At 40.1% G+C, this 21,271-nt stretch overlaps 1 protein-coding gene across 1 annotated transcript; it reads right to left on the reverse strand.

Annotated features, from left to right (window-relative positions):
- Positions 1 to 287: 287 nt before the first annotated feature.
- On the reverse strand, positions 288 to 12,076 carry OTUD6B (OTU deubiquitinase 6B). The gene is made up of 7 exons (XM_055798271.1): positions 11,911 to 12,076; positions 9,271 to 9,425; positions 7,739 to 7,834; positions 5,981 to 6,293; positions 4,370 to 4,431; positions 3,575 to 3,681; positions 288 to 2,469 (listed from the first exon to the last, which is right to left on the reverse strand). The coding sequence occupies exons 1-7, from the start codon at positions 12,002 to 12,004 to the stop codon at positions 2,385 to 2,387; spliced, it is 912 nt and encodes a 303-aa protein (XP_055654246.1). The 5' UTR covers positions 12,005 to 12,076; the 3' UTR covers positions 288 to 2,384.
- Positions 12,077 to 21,271: the final 9,195 nt, after the last annotated feature.

A 21,271-nucleotide genomic window follows, 5' to 3' on the forward strand; every position in this document is an offset into this window, starting at 1 on the left:
TGATCATTTTTATGTATGGAGCAGTTCAATAGTATTTTCAAATACAGCTTTTCAGAATAGTTCAATTTTAATTGCTAAAACACAGAGGATAAATTTTGTTTAGAAACAACTCAATTTCATGAAGAGTAAAGCTTCGTCTGCTTGAATAGGAATAGTCAGTTGTTGGAGAATTCATACTACAGTAGGACCCACAAGCCATAAAATAAATAGGTAAACTTTTTGATAATAGGAATTCAGTAGGGAACAATCAATCAAAGTACAAAATAGAAAATGACCACCACAAGACCTGCCACAAACTGATTTATTACTTTTTGGCCAGTCCCATACAGCAAGAGCAAAGATCTTTCACTCACTATATTAAAACATTATTTCGCTTTATACAAATTGTAAACATCTTCAACAGGACAAACTGTTGGTACAGGCATTCCACGGCTCTGGCATCTTTTCTCTGGCAGTTAATTGAATGAAAACCAAATAAAACAAAGAACTTTTTTCATGGGGTATCTAAAAAAATGCAGCATATGCATTTAAAATCACATCGGTTCCAAGCAAAACACAGAAGAGTATTCCTGATTGCTATTTTTAGTGAAATTTATAGTGGTATTATGAATAGGAATATTTTTTCCATACTGCTGTAACCAATTTTTTGTTTAAAATTAGAAACATCATTTTATACATCAAGGTAGCAAACTAAATTGTACAGTAAAGCAGCTGCTATAAATACAGCTATATTTGCTATACTGTATCAGGTAAATAAGGACATAAAACCTCCCAATCTAGTTAATACTTGTTTTCCTGGCAGGAACCAGTCTAAACAAGTCACAATTCAAGTTCTGCTTCTCCAAAACCCCTTGCTATAATTGTCTGATTTTTTCCTCTCCCTCTCTCTCAAAGTGCTTTAAAGCAGACAATCTGATCCATAAAGTGAACACTTATCTCCTCCTCAAGTAAGAGCAGATTGTTCTTTCTAATTTATAAGACCCAGGAACATCAATCTGCTGGCTAACTTTACTGAAGGACTACAAGATACGCACTGTTACTAGCTTATAATCCTCAAATCAGAGCAAAGGTGTTGAAACTCGACATGAATCACTTTTTTCCGACTCATCAAAACTATAATACAGACAATGGTCATGTTATTGACTAAGGCTTAAAAAAAATAAATTAATTTAAAAATCACTTCTATTGTTAAAAAACAATTGCATTAGAACTTTGGTTTCAGTATACTTCTAATTTTGGAGTCACATTTACAGTGACTTAAAAGACAAAAATCTATGTTTCTAATGTAAAAAGTCAAGCCATATTAAAAAAAGCCACACCTGTCAGGTCTCTGTGCATCATTAGAAGCAATGAATATTTCAGTTTAAAGGTGATCTGCAGAAAAATTAAGTTCCTGACAAAACCCAAGGTGGTTATTTTTACACTTGAATGCAACCAGTTGTTTTAAGCATTATAAAATACCACATCTTTGATCACAAAGTGCTTAGATCAGCAGATCCATAAATGATGTGTTGAGTTTCACTACCTGAAGTGAGGACATTGAAGGGCTTTTAGTTTGTAAGATTTCTGTATCATCAAAATGCACAAATGAAAGATCATGAAGGATGAACAGCACCGTTAACTTGCATCAACGTTATGATGTATAAACAACAACGTTCTTCCTACAAATTCAGTATAGAAAGAGCATCAAGATTCAGTTCCTGCTGTCAAATGGAAAAGAAAAAAAAAAAAGTCCTCAAACCTTGCTAAAAATCTTAGATGAAAGTCTTTAAAAATAAAACACTGTGATTCCTTCAGCCGAGCAAGGTATCAAGATATTCTACTACGGGATTTGTCTCCAGCTCTTCTCTACCCAAATGAAGAAAGGGATCCCTCCTAGAGCATTAAAGCTAGATCCTGACAGAACTAAAGAAACACTGCAGAGGATATTCCATCAATCAAAATAAACAATCATTTTAAATACCTTAACTCTTCCGTGAGCATCAAAATCTGCCCAAAATGATGTAACAGGAACCTTCACGTAACTAATTCTTCAGCAGAAATGCTGATTAACCAAAATATTTACTACTCTATCTTCACTGCAGCATGGGATGAAGGTCTATTGGGGGAAAAAAAAAGTCTGACCAACATAGCCACCTTTTTAGAGAAGATCTTCTAAACATGCTTAATGCCAACAAGTTCAAAATACTGTTGTGTAGTTTTGATTTGATTTGGTTTTGTTTTAAATTAAGAGCTGTTTTGGATTTATAGTGAAAACTTTTAAACTAAATTGAAAGGATTAAAAATGAAAAAAAAGCATAACTTTCCAGTCTGTCTGGAAATTGTCTGGTGCCCAACACATCAAGACACAGCTATTATCCATGTGGATTTATGACTTTTGTATGCTAGCTGCCATTTTCCGTGGCAGCATCTGTTAGAAGTTTTACAGAATTGTAATGTTCTCCTAATCCATAGGCATGTCTCATATACCTAAAAAAAGAAAAAGTTACAGAATTAGTGTTCAGTTTAACTAAAAGTATGTGTCATGACAAACATTAACAGCACTGGAAGACAGCTTAAATTAGAACAGAAAATACATTGGGGTGCATTAGGAGGAGCATGGCCAGCAGGTCGAGGGAGGTGATTGTCCCCCTCTGCTCTGCCCTGGTGAGGCCCCATCTGGAGTGCTGTGTCCAGTGCTGGGCTCCCCAGTTCAAGAGAGACAGGGAACTGCTGGGGAGAGTCCAGCACAGGGCTACAAAGACAATTGACTGGAGCATCTCCCTCATGCGAAAGGCTGAGACAACTGAGCCTGTTTAGCTTGGAGAAGGCTGACATGGGACCTTATCAATGCACACAAGTATCTTAGGGGTGGGTGTCAAGAGGCCGGGGCCGGGCTCTTTTCAGTGGGACAGGACAAGGGGCAATGGGCACAATCTGCAACTCGGGAAGTTCCACCTGAATGTGAGCAAGAACTTCTTTACCTTGGGCATGATAGAGCTCTGGCAGAGGCTGCCCAGAGAGGCTGTGGAGTCTCCTTCTCTGGAGACATTCAAAACTCACCTGGATGTGACTCTGTGCAACCTGCTCTAGGAGAACCTGCTTTAGCAGGGCGTTGGACTAGCTGATGTCCAGAGGCCCCTTCCACCCCTGACTGTTCTGTGATTCTCCGATTAAATAACAGAGTACTAATAACGACAGCTTTTAAATTCTGGTGACTTCCAGGCACAGACTGACATAAACTTGTAAGAGGAAAAAGTTTCCTGCTGCATCTTATATGAATTTCACTATTATTTTGTAATTATCTAACAGGTTAAATGATCTTGTAGCATTCTATAACGCAGTGACTGAATCACACTTCAGACTGACTGTCAGCATTTTAAGAACTCTAATTACAATATCTTTAAACTAAGTGTGTTAACCACAAACATAAATTCTGACCTGCAAGATCTTTATTCAAGAAATGCTTAAATGTCAGATAAACAACAGAAAATGAAAGAGAAGGTGAATCAAAAAAGAAAGAGGGAGAATCAAAGCTGAGCCCTCTGATATAGAAGTGCACTGATTTGAAGAAGGGATAAAATTACATACTTACACAAGTATTATTGGTTTGCCCGAATATTCTTCACCAACAATAATGGGAGGGGAATCCATCTGCACTACTTCAATAGGTGTTTGCAAAATGTGAGACAAAGCCCTTAGCTTTAAGGTATAAAAACAATACAATGATATCATTAAATCCAATGCAGGGGAAGAGAAGAAGACATGGCATTTAGTTTTAGCAGACATCAGTTCAGACATCACATTTCAAATACTGTCAGAAAATAAACTTTAATAAAATAATCAAAACTATTTAAATGTTTTAAACTTTAATTGAAAACAGGTTGTCTTAAATTAATCACTAATTTGGTGATACAACACAGGTAACATTGAGCTAGTTTCAGTAATTTGGTAACTACTTTTTCATAAAACAATAAATAAGACAAAGTAAATAAATACTTATTTTCTCAAACTCAAGTTCTGGTTTACATTATAAAAATCTAACATTGCTCTGCTCTAGTCAGCTTTGCTACCATCTTAGTCTGCATAATAAAATGCTTTCTCCTTAGAAAGTCTTCTTCCGCTCGTATTATCAGTCTTTCTAATGATATTTAAAACTACTGAATTCATTAACTTATGTGTCATCAAATACATCAGAACAGTGGTGCACCATCACAAAAGCTACCAATTCGGGAACACAATTTATAACCGTAGAGGAAAGTTCTTGATAAACTGTTTATGACTACATTCTCTTATGCCTTTAGGTGTTCTTTCTTAAGAAGCCCTTTTTTGAAGGCATATCCACCCACTTTGGAATTTCATAAATAAAAATTATCAGTGCAATACTTGCCTCCAGCTGACCACCCCATGCAGCTGTATTTGCTATATCATCACAGTACTTTTCAAATTCCTCTGTGGGAAAAGAAAAGACAATTTTTATTACTTATCTTATTTGAGAACAAGCAACTGAGGAAAAATATTGGTCGTACAATGAAGAACTAGAACCTGAAAAGTCCAAACACACCATACAAAAAAACATGTATGTCCACTGAAGAGAAGGAAAGCAACAGAAAAACACCAGAGGCCCCAGAAAAACCACCCCATGACTGTTTTAGAAGGAAAAATTAAGACAGCAGACAGGAATAAAAACAGGTATGGGAATAAAAAAAGTACAGGTTTAAAATATAAACTTTTTCTTTAGGGAACTGTTGACAAGAAGCATGAAATTGCAGTTTTCTTCCTGTTGGATATCAGAAAGTATTTTCTACAGTCTCAAAACAACAATGTGATAGCAAGTGGTATGCTTCGTTCTTAGTTAGGTGTCAGGTATGTTTTTAAAATCTTGTGACTGTAGGAAGTTCAATGGTTTGGTTTGGATTTTGTTTGTTTTTTTTTCTAATTTCCATATTAGCTAACTTGTTTTTAACCTCAGAAGTATTTATTCCCAATAGTTCCTTTTGTTCAGAGCTAAATAAGTCTTTTGGAGATCATGTTCTACAGAAACCAAGCTTTTCAAAATATAAATTGCAACCCTTCAGGCTTCTGAAACCCATAAATTGTTTTTGATAAAGAAAAAATGGATTTTCTGAAGACTGCTCAGAACTGTTTTTCATATGTTCCCCTTATAACAGACTTAAGAGACATAAGAAAACCACAGCTCCCTGCTGCTCTGCAGAACTTCATTCAGTCTTCTCTTGGGGCACATTTATCCTTTTGCAATTATCTCTGCCAACATGGGAAAGATACTTTCTACTTCATAAAAGCCCCCAGTCACCAAATGAAATCTACAGCAATAACTATTAAATGAATGTAGCAGTAGACTAAAAAAAATTATAGTGTTCCAGACATGCAGTAAGAAATGAGTAAACCATGTATTGCTCAAATAAGTACATAAATTCCATTTAACTGCATTTACTCAGCCACTCATTGCTCACACTGAATGCCTTTGTATTTTTTAGTTTAGTCTGCTTTTAAGGAAGAGCTCCAAAAGGCCTAGCATAAATAGTGAAAATAAAGGGTAGAATAAGAGAAAGTATATGTGCAAGCTATTATAAATAATTTGCTTGAATTTCACACTCTAAGTTTTCCTATGTAAATTGAAAACACCAATATAAAAGTTGACAGAAAATCACCACTAACCTGGTAGAGAAACTGTTTACAGTACAACTTAAATCACATCCCAGAACATGATTACCAAGTTCTGATTTTTTTTTTTTTTTTTTTGGGGGGGGGGGGGGGAAATAATGTTTGCTAGATTACTTAAAAAAAAAAATAAAATTACAGAGATTGAAGTGTACCAAGTTTCATAGCAGATCATAATTCTGTGTTCCACAGAACACAACCAAATCAAAGTTCAGGAACAAACTTCGTAATGAATTAGTCCCAACTGAGCTGTAACTGAGAACAAGATATCAGAGATAGTTGTAACATTTTTTAAAATCTCCTATACCACAAGTCTTACCTCTGCTATACATGTCTCCAGTACTAGGGTTTGTAAGAAATGGCAGGAAGTCATCAAAGTGACTTTGCATATACTTTGCTGTTTGGCTCCTCAGAGTTGCAACAGTCCAGGAATTCTGGTGATCCTTGAGCTGATCTTCAATAGCTCTGTACATGCAATGGCCATCTGAAGGGATCTGTTTGATTTCTAAGTGCCTTGCTGCCAATAGGGAGGCAAGTTTCTGACTTTCAAGATGTCTAGCACCCGTTAAATTTTCTATCTCGGCTTCAGCTATCCTTTCTTCTCTTTCTTTCTCCAAGGCAGCTTTTTTTTCCTTAGATTAAAAACACATTAAAATTACATCAAATGTTAAAATTTAGAAGATTCCTGTAGAGTTCTTGACTCAGCGCTTACTTTCAACTCTTCAAATGTCTTCTCAGTACATTTGTATCTGAGAAATGTTCTCCCAAATCAGTACCACCAAATCTTAGAGACCTCCTAAATCCAAACTTTAGCAAATGGTAAGTGACCAATAGATCCTAACTGCCTCTTACGCTACACCCAACTGTATGTGACAGGAGAAATCTTAAATATATCAACATGCAAAATAACATTTTTTACAACACCCGTAAAATCACTGTTATAATAGTAATTTCTTCAGGATCACCTATTTCACCACATTGTCAAACAACTTAAGTATGGGAATTCTAATTCAACAACAGAAAATATTGCTCTTTCATAATAAGCATGAGATCTACCACTTACGCATATGATTGCATAATGGATCTCATGTCATGAAACTGAAACTCCCTAGGGCTAGGTACTATACATCATAAAAGACTGCTCCTAACATAAAGGACGGATAAGAATGCATACAGAGAATACTAGAGGGGATGTAATAATAAATAACATAAAAATTAGTTTAGTAGAATGCTTCTTAAGTTTACGCTTAAGTTAACAGGGGAATAAGAGTCAAAGTAAATGAGTAAATAAAAAAAGCAGCAGTACAGAGAATGATCTTTTTACTTTCACACTTAAAATTCACCACAGATCAAGACCAGACTGGCTTAGGCAACCACAATATAGGAAAACTACGCTACAGAGTTTCTAGTTTGCCTAGACAGGATGCGATGAATTAAGACCATCCTTTTATCATGCTTGTTACAAGGCAGCTCTGCAGCAGCGACCATGTAACAGTGGATGGATTCTGCAATAAAGCAGTGCTCCTCTGGCCCTGCATCAACATTCAGGCAGGTACAATGAGAACGTTAATCCATCAAAATTTAACATCTGAAGGTTAACAAGAGTTAATCCTAATGGCCTGGACACCAGGTAGTGTTTCTTAAAAATTCAAAAATTTACAAGAATTTCAGTATTCATGTTCTTTGGTTAAATGTGTAAAGTTCTACTACTTGCATATTTTCCATGTATTTTACAATTATTTTCATTCAATTACCTTACTTTTATTAATATTTTCAGTTAAATTCTTTTAAAATCATTTGCTTTACATCATTTGCTATTTCTGGCTCCCATCTCCTGACCTATTCTGATTCCCAGCTCATGGCTGAGGGTAAAAAAGTACAACTATTTATAAAATGCTTACATATCTCTAGGTAGCAGCTTTACAGATTGTCAAAGCACCCAGTAGGTACAGCATCAATACTGAATTAGCCAGGTAATGCCCCCTGCAAAATTGTTTAACTTTAGTTATTACAGTTCAGTTTAAGTGACTATAACTTCAATAAAATATTTATAAAATTTTTAAATGTAAAGTCATACCCGCCTCTTCTGTGCTTTTGATATTCGAGGATGCTGAACCTGTTGCTCTACTCCTTCAAGCTCTAAATTTGCAACACCATCAGCTATAGAATCTGTCTAAAAAGAAAAAAGTTAAATGTTCTTATTAGTATAAATTATAACAGAGATGTGCATCTCCTGAAACGATTTTAAATTGTGTTCCTAGGTAATTCCAGGGTATTTTTATGGTTTAACCACAAAGATCAGTGTATATCATAGAACCTATCAAAGCCAAGTGTGAAGAATTTCACATTCCAATCCACTGTCATGCGTTACTTTTTCTGTAGTGTCCACAGAGACAGTTACGAACCGTGTATCTCAAATTTAATCCCTATGTTCTCTTACAAGCTTCCATACTCAAGCATGAACACTGCTCACTGGCTGAAAGGGAAAGTTTTCCTCACTATACCAGTTGTTGACCAAGGTACCCAAACAGCCATTATCAAGTTCTGTGACAATTAAAGCAGGAGAAGGCTCTAAAGCATAACCAGCAGTTGGAAACGACAGGGAGTTGACACATCTCAAGAAAAGTGACAAAGCTAATGCCATTAACAGTATGAACTAGATGCCACCCTTGGAATCATGAGTGTGTTTCAATTTGAATAAAAAGTTTGCGAAGTGAAAGACACCAGACATCTCAAAACAAATTCCTCTCAGGCAAAGTTACATCCAGGGCAAGCATTTTACCTTGAAAGATCCTCCACTGTAATGTTTCAACTCTTTTAGCAACATAAAACAAACTCTTAAAACTAATCTAAGATACAAGCAAACTGGAGCACTACGTTTAAGGCTTACACACTATCTGCTTAAGCATCTGATTAAAAACTTATTACAGAAGATTGTTACAGGGTTGTAACTCTCACAACTGAAAACTTTTTCCACAAGGATTCTCAGCAGATGCTTCTCAGACAAGTCTATTTCCCTAAAAGCCATTCAGAAATGTTTTCACTCATTTTCAAACAAAAATACATTCACTTAACTCTTTGTTTAGCTACTTACGGGAAAACACATAGTCCAGAAAACATCAGGCAGACAGGTTTTTGTTTGTTTCTTTACAAGATTTAAACAGCCAAAAGTCATAGACTGTCAGGAGATGTATGAGCATGGAGCATTAGCATCATTCACAGCTAACTGTACTGCACCAATTTAGCCACAAGCTCTATTCCCATTTAGATTAGGGAAAATATATGAACAGGCCTGGTCACACAAAGAGTCATTAAGTGACAATATAACAGGAACTTAAAAAAAGATTAAGACAACTGAGCTATTAACATAGCCTTAAGAGCTAAACAAAAAAAAGCTGGACAACAAAAAAATCCATGTTGTTAAATGCCCCTTCTAGCAATGCTCACCCACTGCAACAGCTGAATCTTTCCAAAGATTAAAAAAGTTACTAATACTGTAAAGAAAATGAGAAATACTTTGAAGTGTTACTTCATTACAATTTTTAAAAATTAAAGAAGCCCTAACACAAATTGTATCTGTACAACTTCAGCTAAAGTTAAGGCACTTACCTTATTCTGCTCAGGTGACACTTCCTTTAGCTGCTTTAATTCCCCCTTATGCTTCTGTTCAAGTTCTGCCTCTAGTTTGGCAACTTCATCAGCCAGCTGTTTTCGTCTCTTTTTATCATTCTTGGGAACAGCATTTTTCATGCCTTGAATTTTTGCTGTTAGAGAAGCAGTGTAATAAAACATGACCTCTAAATACAGATACTCCACAGTCATCGCAGAAAAAAGAACTGGAAGTCATGCAGAGAAAAAAAATTACAAGTATCAACATATCCGTACGTTTTAACGGTTTAACGGAGACTGGCTGTTATAGTCATCACATTTTAAAGCACCTATATTTTTCTTAAAAGATACAAATGTTATATGTGAAGAAAAGAAAAACTTGTGCCAGGTCACTATTATAAATACTTAAGAACTTCATTGATGCAGCAGACCTCAACCTTCAAGAAGATTGATTAAGCATTGAGATCTCAAATCCTGTCACAGGAAAGATGTGTAAATTCTTAATCACACAAGCAGCAGATTAAAAGTAAAAACAGAGGTTACCCGTCCTTAAAATAAAGTTTCTAAAAGTAAAATGTGTATTCAAGAAGAAAAAAAACCCACCGCCACCTTGCTTGAATTCTGTAAGTATTTTTAGGCTGTAAGTCAAGGCTCCGTTTCTCAAATCATAGAATAGTTTGGTTAGAAGAGGTCTGGAGGTCGTCCAGTTCAACCTCCTGCTCAAAGCATGGCTGAATTCAAAGCCACACCATGTTACTACGTTAATTCAGATTGACTTGGAGTTTAGTCCGATGACTGTGCAAAGTCTCCATGGATGGACATTCTATAACCTTTCCGGGCAGTTTTTTTCCAATCTTTAACCATTCTTGTTATGAAAATATTTTCCCTTTTTCCTCCCATGAGGGTATTTCTTGTTACCACTTTCAGCAGTTGTCTCTAGTCCATTCTCAACACTCTACTTTGAAGAATCTGGCTCCATCCATTATGCAGCGGAAACTACAACCAGATCCCTCACACTCTCCTCTTCTCCAGACTGAAGAAGCACAGCTTCCATAGCCTGTGCTCTTACATGACCCCTCCCTGTTAGCTCTCATCACTTCTGTATTCACTGTTTTAGAGTTACAGCACCAATTATTTAACACCCTGCTTGCTATTCATCACCTGTACATTTTCTTGTCCTTTACCCTTGACTGACACAATTGAGCTGAAGATGATGGCAATAATGAAACTATTCAAGAGATGGCAGCAAGAATGCTCATAATGAAAATTTTCTGTTAAGCATTCAATATCACAGATGAAGCAGCTGAGTTTAACAGACAGAAAAGCAGTTTTATTGATAAAAATCAACATAATGGGGGAGAAGGAAATCTAGGACTTAAGAGGCACACACAAATCCACCATGAGAGTATATGGACACAAGGATCATCAGTTGGAGGAGATGCTGGATTTTCAGAGGCTGGGATTAACCTTATGAACAAACTATTTTGCTATCTGTCAAACAGTTAATTATCGCACTTACCAGGAATATATTTTTTCAAGTAGGAAAACATGCGCCTATAGGTCACCTGCCTCTCCTAACTGAGAAGACTGGGGTTCTGTCTTCTGTGTACCCCTCCCACCTTTAGGTAGCAGGGCACTAAAATTGGATACCTCCCTATCACCTTCTCTAGGCGGAAAACCCCTCTGTTCCTCAGCCTCTCTCAATCAACCGGCCATGTGCTCCAGCCACCTAACCACAATGCTTGATCCTATCTCTCTTCTAAATTTCAACCAAATTTGAGGGAGGAAAAGGCATCTCAGAATAGTAAGTTCCTATAGACTGAATGGCACCATGCAGCCCAATCATGTCTTCCCTTCTTTAACCTTCTAACAGATAAAAGGCTGCAGATGGGCCTATTTCATTACATACCAAAAGAGCCGAACAAGGAAAAGGCTGTATATGAGCAACAAGAAAGGCTTAACAAAAAGGTTATTATCAACCATAAAACTCCATTCAACAGAATCCAGCTAACAAAATTAGTCAATTATATTCATCTACGTTGACAGGGTGGTAAAATGTGGCTCGTGAACAGTTCACACGGAGTACTGTAAGACCACACGGGTCTCCTACAGATACATTACTGCGGCTGGGCTGCATATGGAAGCTCATTCCAGATCAGTTGCACTGGGAATGAAGGTAGCTGCCTGGGCGGCAAGGTCCCTCACGCAGGCTTTTCAACCTAATACGCCTCACAAAAACACACCTTCTGTAACTTAAAAGCAATGCAGCAAAGCGTTAACATCACGTTAACAGTCCAGCGTTCCGTTACGGCTCTCCGCCAGGGAAGCTCGCAGCCCGCCTGCAGGACAAGACCCCCTCCCATCCGCACAGCACGGCCTGGGCACCTCCGCCCCGGTTCCGGTACCGACGCCCCCTTCCTCCGCATGGACTCCCCTCCCTCCAAGTCCGGCGGTGCCGAGCGCGCACATACACACACACACACCCGCTGCCGAGCGCGGCTGCCCGCCTCGCCCCCACAGAGCGGCCCGCAGGAGAAGGCCGAGAGCCGGGCCCGCCCCGCTCCCCCCTCGGCGGGGCGGCCTGAGGGAGCCGCTCTCCCCCCGCCCGAGCCCCCTCCGCCGGGCCGCGGCGCCCCTCACCCTGCAGCTCCCGCTTCTCCTTGCGCTGCCGCTTCACCAGCTGCTGCAGCGGCCCGCCGGCCGCCGCCTCCTCCTCCGCCCCCCAGCCCTCCATGGGCGCCCGGAGGCCCGCGGCGGCGGCGCGCGTGACCCCCAACCCCGGCGCGAGGCGGGAGCTCGCCGCGCTTCCGGCAGCACCGGCCCCCGGCCCCGCCCCCCGCCCGCGGTCCCTCGGCGCCGCCTCGGGCGGGAGCGGGGCGGGAGCGGAGTGGGGCGGGCGGCCCGGGGCGGCGCTCCCCTGTCCGTGCGGGTTGCTCCGTGCGCTGCCCGCCGCCTTGCCGGACCGGCTGGTCGCCGTGTCGCCGCCGCCCCGCTCTGCTAGGGCCGCGCCGTACGCCCGGCTGGCGGGAATAGGCGGCCTCTACCGCCGCGCCTGAGCCCGCGCGTTACGGGCCGCGAGCTCGGAGCGCAGCGGGAGCGGGGAGCGTTCCTGCCGTCCCCGGGCTGTGGGAGCGGCGGGGGCGGACAGGCCGGTGTTACGGGGAAGGCGAGCCCCGTCCTTACCGCGGGCCTCTGGCGCAGCTGCGGGGCTGCTTGCCCCTACCTCCTGCCCAACAGATAGGGCATGGCTGTGTCTGTATGCATACTCCGTATGGGCAGGTCTTCACTAAGAAAAAAAGGTAGTTTACCTCAACTTGAGGTGAATCCTGTTGAGGAAAGCTAGAGGTGAGAAAGGAGTTGGTTGAGGGTTTTGTGTGATTGATCACGTTAAGGAAAAGAAATTAACCCCTTCGCTTTTGTGCAAAATACACAGTGCCCTGTGTGTGCACATTTTTTATATGAAGCTACTTAGCACTAAAAAACCCAGGAAGATTCCCAGTTTTTCAAGTTGTGATGTCTGTGATTTGCGTCTCCTCACCACTATGAGACTACATCTTGGAGTGTAACATTTTTATTACAATAAATTCCAGATTTCCTGATGGGAGTCAAATCCCCACCTCAAAGTGGGAACTACAATTCTTGTTGAGTCCTAGTGTGGTGTGAGATGCTTTTCTATTCAGTGCAGTCACCAACGTTATTTTGTGGAACATTGAGTTCATCAGGCAAAATATAATTTATAAACTTTAGTATGTTAATTGGATTTAAAATTACTCAAATTGAGAAAAAAATTGGCAATGGAAACAGTAAGTTTGCGCTTAACTGTTACAGCATTGCTATTCTTTTACATTTTTATCAACAGACCCTCTACAAGAATATCTCCCTGGAGATACTTATAAGATGTGTAGATGTGGCACTTGGGGACGTGGTTTAGTGACGGACTTGGCAGTGCTGGGTTAATGGTTGGACTCGATGATCTCAAGGTTCTTTTCCAACCTAAATGATCCTACGATTCTATGAACCACACTGTCAAATGCAAAGAAAGGAAACAGATTGAAAGCAGAATTGTAAGATGATGGATCAAACTCTCTTGCTGTATAGGATCACCCAATTTTTACAATTCTGTTGAAACGTAAATAATTTTTCCAATTTGTATATTGATAACCTGGAAATGTATTTTCCCCTTACCTCCACCTGCTTTTTTCAGCCTGTTAGAATAAAACATCATAGGTGGCGGCGGGGGAGGGGGACGGGACGGGACTGGACGGGGACTGGGGGGGGGGGGGGGATGGGACACACACACACATGACAACAGGAAGTCTCAGTCAGAAAGAATGAAAGGGAGGTGGTTGGCTTTTAGCTAGGAAAATAGGTTAGCACTGGAACTTACTAGGGTGGCCCTATAAATATTTCTGCATGCTACCAGCAAATCCAGAATAAGGACAACTCCAGGTTAATTTGCCTTGACTAATGTATATATGTGCTCTGTAGCAGTTTGTCAATGACATTTATTTGTTCGCACAGGTATGTATATATCAATATGCTGATATTTAATACATGTTCTTAAAAGTGCTGTATAGTTAAAAGCAATAAATACTGGTTTATACCTTCTGCATTTTAGTTTCTTTTAGAACCTTATACAGCTAAGGACAAAACCATCCTTTTTACCATAACAAGGGACAGTAAGTAGTTGTTCAGACATGACCCAATCCATCCTTCAGGCAGGCTGTGCTCTCCAGTGTTTTGGGGGACTGAAGTCTTAAAGCTTTCAGAGAAAAGGTAGCAGAGCCTACTTCTCTCCAGCACAACTGTCCCCAGTCAAAGGGGGATACATCCAGTGAGGTCCCTGTAGTGACTACGGGTTTTAGTCTGTGCTTCTGCCATATCTTTAGCAGTAAGCTGAAAGAATATAGAATAAATACCAATGACCAAATAAATAAATACCTCAGGTGACCAAATGTGAAGTGCTAAGTGATGATGAAGGTAGGTTGATTAAAATGACCTTATGATATTCTAGCCTCATTTGAACAACGCCTATCATAATGCGTTGTTATACAGGAATGGAGGTTTTAGGGCACACTAAGTACAAGGGAGTACATTGTAGAGAACAGCGGTATGATAAATGCTGGGGAGGTCATGCTGCACAGCCATCTAAAGATGAGTCTCCTGTGCTGCCATGAAACCTAGAATAAATGAACACTATTAAGACAAGCACTGCCCTTGCTAGCAGCAGGCCTCAGGCTCAGTGCCAGCTCCACGAGGCCCCAGTCCTGGCCTGTGGGGCTTCTTGTCAGCCTGTGGTGAGAACCTGCCCTGCGAACGGAGGCTCTGTGCCAGGCAGCTATTGTGAACTGGAGTTTAACATGGGACAACAGCAAAGGCCTTGAAAATACCATTGAAAACAGGGATCCGAACATTATAAACAGCTAACTGATGGCCAATTACTGGTTGAAAAAAACACAATCTCACAAATTAGGAAGATGACTGCTTTGAGCATACAAAAGGAAAGCAACAGCTGAGCTAGAGAAAAACAACCAAGGAGCAGGAGGAGGCATTTGCTAAGACCTGAGAAAGTAACGGTTTCATTTTGCAAGGTATGGGTATGGCTTGGGGGGTGGAGACCAAAGGCTGCTGGCTGTTCAGAAATCATTTCAGAAAAGGAAAAAATTCCAAATTTGGTGAAACCGTCATCATGGGGACCTGCAGCCATGATGTCTCTGCGGGTTTGCCAGGGCCACAAGCGTGCCACCTACTCTCCCTGTCTATGCCAAGGGCGCTGCCTCTCCCTGCCTCCTTGCCCCAGGATCCCTGGCGCCTCAGGGACCTCTTGACCTGCCAGCTCATCAGGACCACATACATCTGCTTTTCCCCCCACAAATTCTGTGTGTTTTTTCCTCTCTGACACTCTTGAAACACTTAAATAGAGCCTTACTGCATGTAAGCTCAGCTTGGCTAATTATAATTCCTGGGTAGAAAGAGTGGTTCAACAGCTAAGGTCATAATGAAATAGAATGGTTAGAAGCTGAAATGAAAGGAAAAAGAGAACTGAAATCTGAGGTAACTAACTGTGGAACACTTTATCTAGGATGTGATGGGTTCACTGTCACACAAGTCTTTAAAACAAGACTGAAAGCTTTCCTGTGGATATGTGTTAGCTCAGCTGTAAATTACAGGCTCCATGCAAACAGCAGTTATTGACTCAGAAGTCCAGCTATATTACCATAATGGCCCTTTCTCATATTAACATGTATTACTTCATTAATCTGTTCTGTAGGAATTTGAACCTCCCCTTGAAATCAGTGATAGCTGTAAGATGCTCTGTACTGAGCACAGTCTGTGTCTTAGACACTGTCAAAATTGAAACTTTCAGAATTAAGGGGCACTTTTGAAATGTGACTGAATATTGTCAAGTTAGTCACTGAAGTCAATGACTGAGGGTTGGTTACCTTTGATATCAGCTGGCTCGGACAGTGAATTAATCAGCGGCCATGTTCTCTTTCTTTTGTATTTCTTTTCTGGGGAGGAAAGCCTGCATGGCTATTTAAGGTATTACACTTTGACATCCGTTCTAGTATCTTTCTTCCAGTGGTTTCACAGTGCTCAGTAAGCGTGCTGAAAATCAGAAAGGTCATTTGTTCATTGGTATTTTATAAGTAAGTTGGAGTGGAACCCCTGGTACTTCTGTCACTTTAAAAATCTTGATTTTGTCTCTGCAGTTGCAAAACCAATAAGCTAATGCTGTGTAGTGGACAGTTTTCATGACAGCAGTGAAGAATATCCAAATCTTACCCAGCTAAATGTTACAAAACATTGGTTGAGAAAAGAAGCTGTCTTACTACTTTTAGGTCAGTGTGTATTTCATTCCCCTCCATTATCTCCAAGAAATTTTTTTGCTGAACATTGAAGTGAATTACACACTGCTTGTAGCCATACACAAAACTCTTTTAAAGTGGTGCTGTTGTTTTGTTGGGAGTTTTCTCATATATGTACTACATAGCTAGTCAATCTGGGTCACTTGATCCCAGGTACTGAGGCAAAAGTAGCTCAACTTTCCTTTAGTCTATGCCATAAAATTGGCTGGTAGTAAGATTTGCAGTTATTCTGCATGAATTAAGGAGTATACATGACCTTGCAATGAAGCCTCAACACAACGTGAAGATCAATAAGGCACATTCTTTAAGGCTCCTAAAATATCCTAGCATGGTATATGTTGTCTGAAAGTTCACTTACGTCGGTAAATGAACTAGCTGAGCTTTTCCAGTTGTTCCTTTATGTTTGCTGAAGACAGTGCTAACAGATTTTCACAGCAGGACATCTGCTTCTAAGATCCCTCAGCTGTAAATCTGTTTTCTAATAATTTTTCAACACGAATCTGACAAGCATCAGGACCTAACACAAATCCAATCACTTAATTAAATCTGTAATGAGTCATGTTTATCAGTTAAACAGAATAGTGGGGTTTATTTCTGGATTTGACATTTTGGAGCTCACAAAGACCAATGTACTTACCTTTTGTATTTGTAGCATCAGAAGGTGTAAGAACTGTCTTGGGTCTCTGTTAACACTGAGTCAGGGTCGCTCATTATTCACAGTTATCTTACAAAATGCTGGGATGCAGAGAAACTGTGGCTGTTACCTGGAGACATCCTTGATTTCTGTGAAGACTGCTATTGGGAAATGTGAGTGTTAATGCTAGCACAATTGTGCCAGCCTCTGCAAACGTATTGTGAGCTTTGCAGTGTTTTGTTTTCTTGAATATCAGCAGCTGGAATGGTGAGATTTAATGAAAAGCCTGGATTTTTAAGCAGTTCTCTTGGCTATATGACTGAGAGAGAAGATCTGTTTGACAAGAGGTGACCTGAATGCATCCTAAATGCTCATAAACAATAAGTAAAAAGAAAAAGCCCAGCTCCAGCTCTTCACACTGCTTTTCAGTAGAAAAAAATGAAAAAAATTGGACACTTGGGATTTCCAGTACCTAAGTACAGTCACTTAGTGCATTCAGCAGAGACTGTCAATCAGGTTTCATCGCAGGGTTAGCACATCACATTTTGCTGGTGTAGTCTTGGCAAGAATCTTGACCAATAATCCACGCTCTACTAACCCCCTTGAAGCTGCTGTCATTTTCACTATGCTCTTTATTAACTTTCTAGACTGTGGAGTTGCCAACTACAGCTCGTCTTATTGCTATAAAACAATGAAAGAGTGTCACATGCTAAGCAGTCATTTTTTTGCCAGGTAATCTTTCCAGATCTGCTGATAATGAAAGAGACTAAAAGAGGGACCCTAGCCTTAAACTGCTAAAAAGTATAACTGCACAGTTACTGTAACTTCTGAGACTCTCAAAGTAGCATTCATTAGTAAGCATTCCAGCTAAAATTGCATTTTATTTGTACATAGATTTCAAGACAAATATACGACTAAATATTTGTACCATGATTCGTGCAATATAATTTCTTATATCAATAAAATACCAGATCATTGCTGTCTAGCATACAGACCACTGGTTAACTGTCTCCATCATTTTCACAACTGAATCAAATGTGTTTGTCTATGCCACACAAACTGCTGATGTACTTGATCAGAGAACCTACACATGCATGCATACTCAGCAGCAATGGGGAGGTCATAGGGGATTCGAGAGTAAATCTGCTGGGTGACAATCCTAAATGCTGGTGGTCTGTGAATAGTTTCAAAACCCACCTAGTGTACAGACCCACACACACTGAGATCTATAAGTAGGATCTTCATGTACAATGCCATGCAAAGAACTCATAGCTAGGAGCAAGTTTTTGCCCTACTAATTAAATTTTTGAGCACAAAAATGAGGAAGCCACCAAATTAGCTATGATAACAGCAACACCTTTAGTACGGACATGGCAGATAGTACGATTACCAGCAAAATTTTATTCTCTGATTTTTTTTTTCCAAGTTGCTTGTCAACATGCAAGATTCTGCCAGCAGCCCTGGTGCTGCTCCAGTTGGGTACAACTGGTCCCGCAGGCTGGTGGAGCAGTCTGGCCAGGGTTGAAGCACCAAGCTAGACCCATCCTCTAATCCCAATGCTGGGTCGCTGTTACCCTCCACAGGGCTGAGTACTGGAGCCACCTCTAGTGATCTTATCTGCTAGGTACCTGGGGAGGGAAGAAAGAAATATGCCTAACTTAAGTGCCCTAAGGACAAGGAAAAGACAAGCAGAAGATTCAGAAAAGGAGTCTGGAGACATAATCACAGGGAAGGGAAAGGGAAAACTGACTGAGAGCAATGAAAGGAACACTGGTCTAGAGAGGTGATGGCTGGAGAGAGAGATCATTGCTGTGACAAGAGGAAGGAAGGTCCAGAGCTAGTACAGAAAATGGAAGAGGGAATTAGAGAAGGAATTTTTGACAAAAGGAAGGGAATTTGAGGGACAGACTTTTTAGTAGGGCCTGTTGCAATAGGACAAGTGGTAACGGTTTTAAACCAAAAGAGGATAGATTCAGAGAAGATATAAAGAAGGATTTTTTTTTATGATGAGGGTGGTGAAACACTGGAAGAGGTTGCCCAGAGAGATGGTAGATGCTGCATCCCTGGAAACATTTAAGGTCAGGTTGGACGGGGCTCTGAGCAACCTGATCTAGTTGAGGATGTTCCTGCTTATTGCAAGGGGCTTGAACTAGGTGACCTTTAAAGGTCCATGCCAACCCAAACCATTCTATGTTTTTAAAATAGGGGATGAACAACGGGACTAGGATTAGTTAGAGAAAAAGACAGGGAATCACTGATCCCTGTCACAGATAGATGGAGTTGAGAAATAGCTCTGGCAAGAAGCAAGGCTGCAACAGAAAATTTGGATAAGTTGAGTGAGAAGCCAGAATCAAGGAACTGTGCATATGGAGGAGAAAAGCAAGAGGTAAAATAGGGTAAGGACCTGGAGCTCAAAAACATGAGTCCTGGGGCAAGGAAACAGTTAAAAGATATTAACAAAACAGATGGACAAACTCCAAGACTCTGCAGTGCAATCCCAAAGTGAGTGGGCCACACCAGTATTCTGATTGACATGCAGAGACACTGCTGCACACGCTCCAGAGAAAACTATCACACTACCTTCAACATCTACAAATAGCTGAATAATTAGCTGATGAGTTTAGCAACAGACTTTTGTTTGCTCTTGCAGTGTGTTGGAGTGAACACCCTCTACGTGGAGGGATTTATGACTGAATTGTGGAGAGGGATGTGACGGAATAAAGCAACAAATGATTAGACAATGAGCACAATTGAATTATTTGAAAAGGTGCAGAAGAACATAAAGCTATGCATTATAACTGTGGGGCTGTAGGTACAAAAGCACTACTTCAAATGTTTCAAACAAGTGTCAGTACTTAACATCAGCCATCTTTCGATCCTTCTCACAATTCTGCTTCATGAATTTTTATCTCTAGACTTACAGAACCTATTAATAAGAATCTGCCAGAGTTCTCTATACCTTTGCAGTGTATCATGCAGGAGAAAAAAGAAAATCCAGCATTTTTTCCAAATCAAAAGCAATAATTAAAGCTGATATGTATTTCCATTAATCTTATTAAACATTCACAAAAATCCTTTTCCATACTTACAAGAAAATGATACAGAAACAAAGGAACAAATGACATTATTCCTTCTGGTTTTTTTGAGAGGTTGGGTGGTTTTTTTTGGAAGAGGAGGAAAACAGCTTTTAGGGCTTGAATCTGTGGCAGAACTGAACTTTCTATTTCCTTAGAAATCCTATATCAGTTTCTTTGAACTCCGAACTCCTGAGGGTGGTGAGCCCCTGGCAGGGGTTGCCCAGAGCAGCTGTGGATGCCCCATCCCTGGAAGTGCTCCAGGCCAGGCTGGATGGGGCTTTGAGCAACCTGGTCTGGTGGAAGGTGTCCCTGCCCATGGCAGGGAGGTTGGGACTAGATGATCTTTAGGTGCCTTCCAACCCAAACTGTTCTATGATTCTATAACCTTCCAATAGCATGCACACAAAAATATGTTGAAGAATTTTATTCATTCTTGCTCTGTCATCTGTCCTAAGTAATGTGCCCAGAGATGTTGCCATGTCTGGTTGCTGTTGAGATGCTAAGGACATATCAGCATATCAGAACACAGATATTATATATTTCTTACAGAAGGTTGCTGGGATTTTTTGTGATCTGAAATAGATAGCATACTAGACATTTCAAATGGTATAGCAGGTCATCTGGGAGGGGTTGTGGAAGGAAGGCAGAGCTGAAATTGTAATAGCTGCCTGCAGGAAATAAGGGAAGTGGAAGATATCTGTACTGCTATATGAACATTAACTAGGAGCACAATGTAAGGTCTTCCAGTTCTACAAAGAGAGAAAAAAATATGATAACTTAATCCGTATTTATTAGCTCTTCATTAGGAGAACTACTTATAAAGATACTGCATTGGCATTAAGTACACTCATTTCATTGCACCTTTTGCAACTGTATCGATCTTGAAACTTGTTTGTAGTACCAGTAAAAGGATTTTTTCTATTGAATTGTTATCTCAGTTGCACCATTTTGCTTTCTTTCTCCTTGTTACACATCCTGCATGTTTTCCCCACAATCTTAAGATTGGTCAATGGATAAGGATAAGGCTCCTGGCTCCACTTTGACCTTTCCCAGAAGGATATTGGGGTTTGCATCAAGAAGCTGTAAATTATTCTTCTGCTGAAGATCATGATACTATTAGCATGTTTCTCATATCTTTTTCATCAGTAGGAGAATAATGTATGTGTCCACTTTTCTATTTTCAATTTGTACTGACAAAATCTAGATATAGACAAAAAAATATTTCTGTTATTTTTATTCTTATAGCAGGAAATTCCACTTTCTAGTAGCTGGAGTCTCTCCAGGCTTCTAATTTGTCTGGTTTCTCATTGCTACTATGTTTTGTAGTTAATTACAATTTCCTCTTTATTGGTGGCTGTGATTAGACTAGCTGTTGCCACCCTTGCATCACATGCTGAGAGACACACAATAGGACTCCATAT

The sequence above is a fragment of the Falco peregrinus genome, chromosome 3 (assembly GCF_023634155.1).
Source record: "Falco peregrinus isolate bFalPer1 chromosome 3, bFalPer1.pri, whole genome shotgun sequence".
Lineage (NCBI taxonomy): Eukaryota > Metazoa > Chordata > Aves > Falconiformes > Falconidae > Falco > Falco peregrinus.

What these genes read in the sequence shown, in the direction of transcription:
- OTUD6B (XM_055798271.1), bottom strand. Translation starts at nt 12,004, where the DNA reads ATGGAGGGCTGGGGGGCGGAGGAGGAGGCGGCGGCCGGCGGGCCGCTG. An exon ending in GGAGAAGCGGGAGCTGCAGG is followed by an intron (nt 9,426 to 11,910) that starts GTGAGGGGCGCC and finishes CTTCTCTAACAG; the next exon opens with CAAAAATTCAAGGCATGAAA. An exon ending in TGTCACCTGAGCAGAATAAG is followed by an intron (nt 7,835 to 9,270) that starts GTAAGTGCCTTA and finishes TTTTCTTTTTAG; the next exon opens with ACAGATTCTATAGCTGATGG.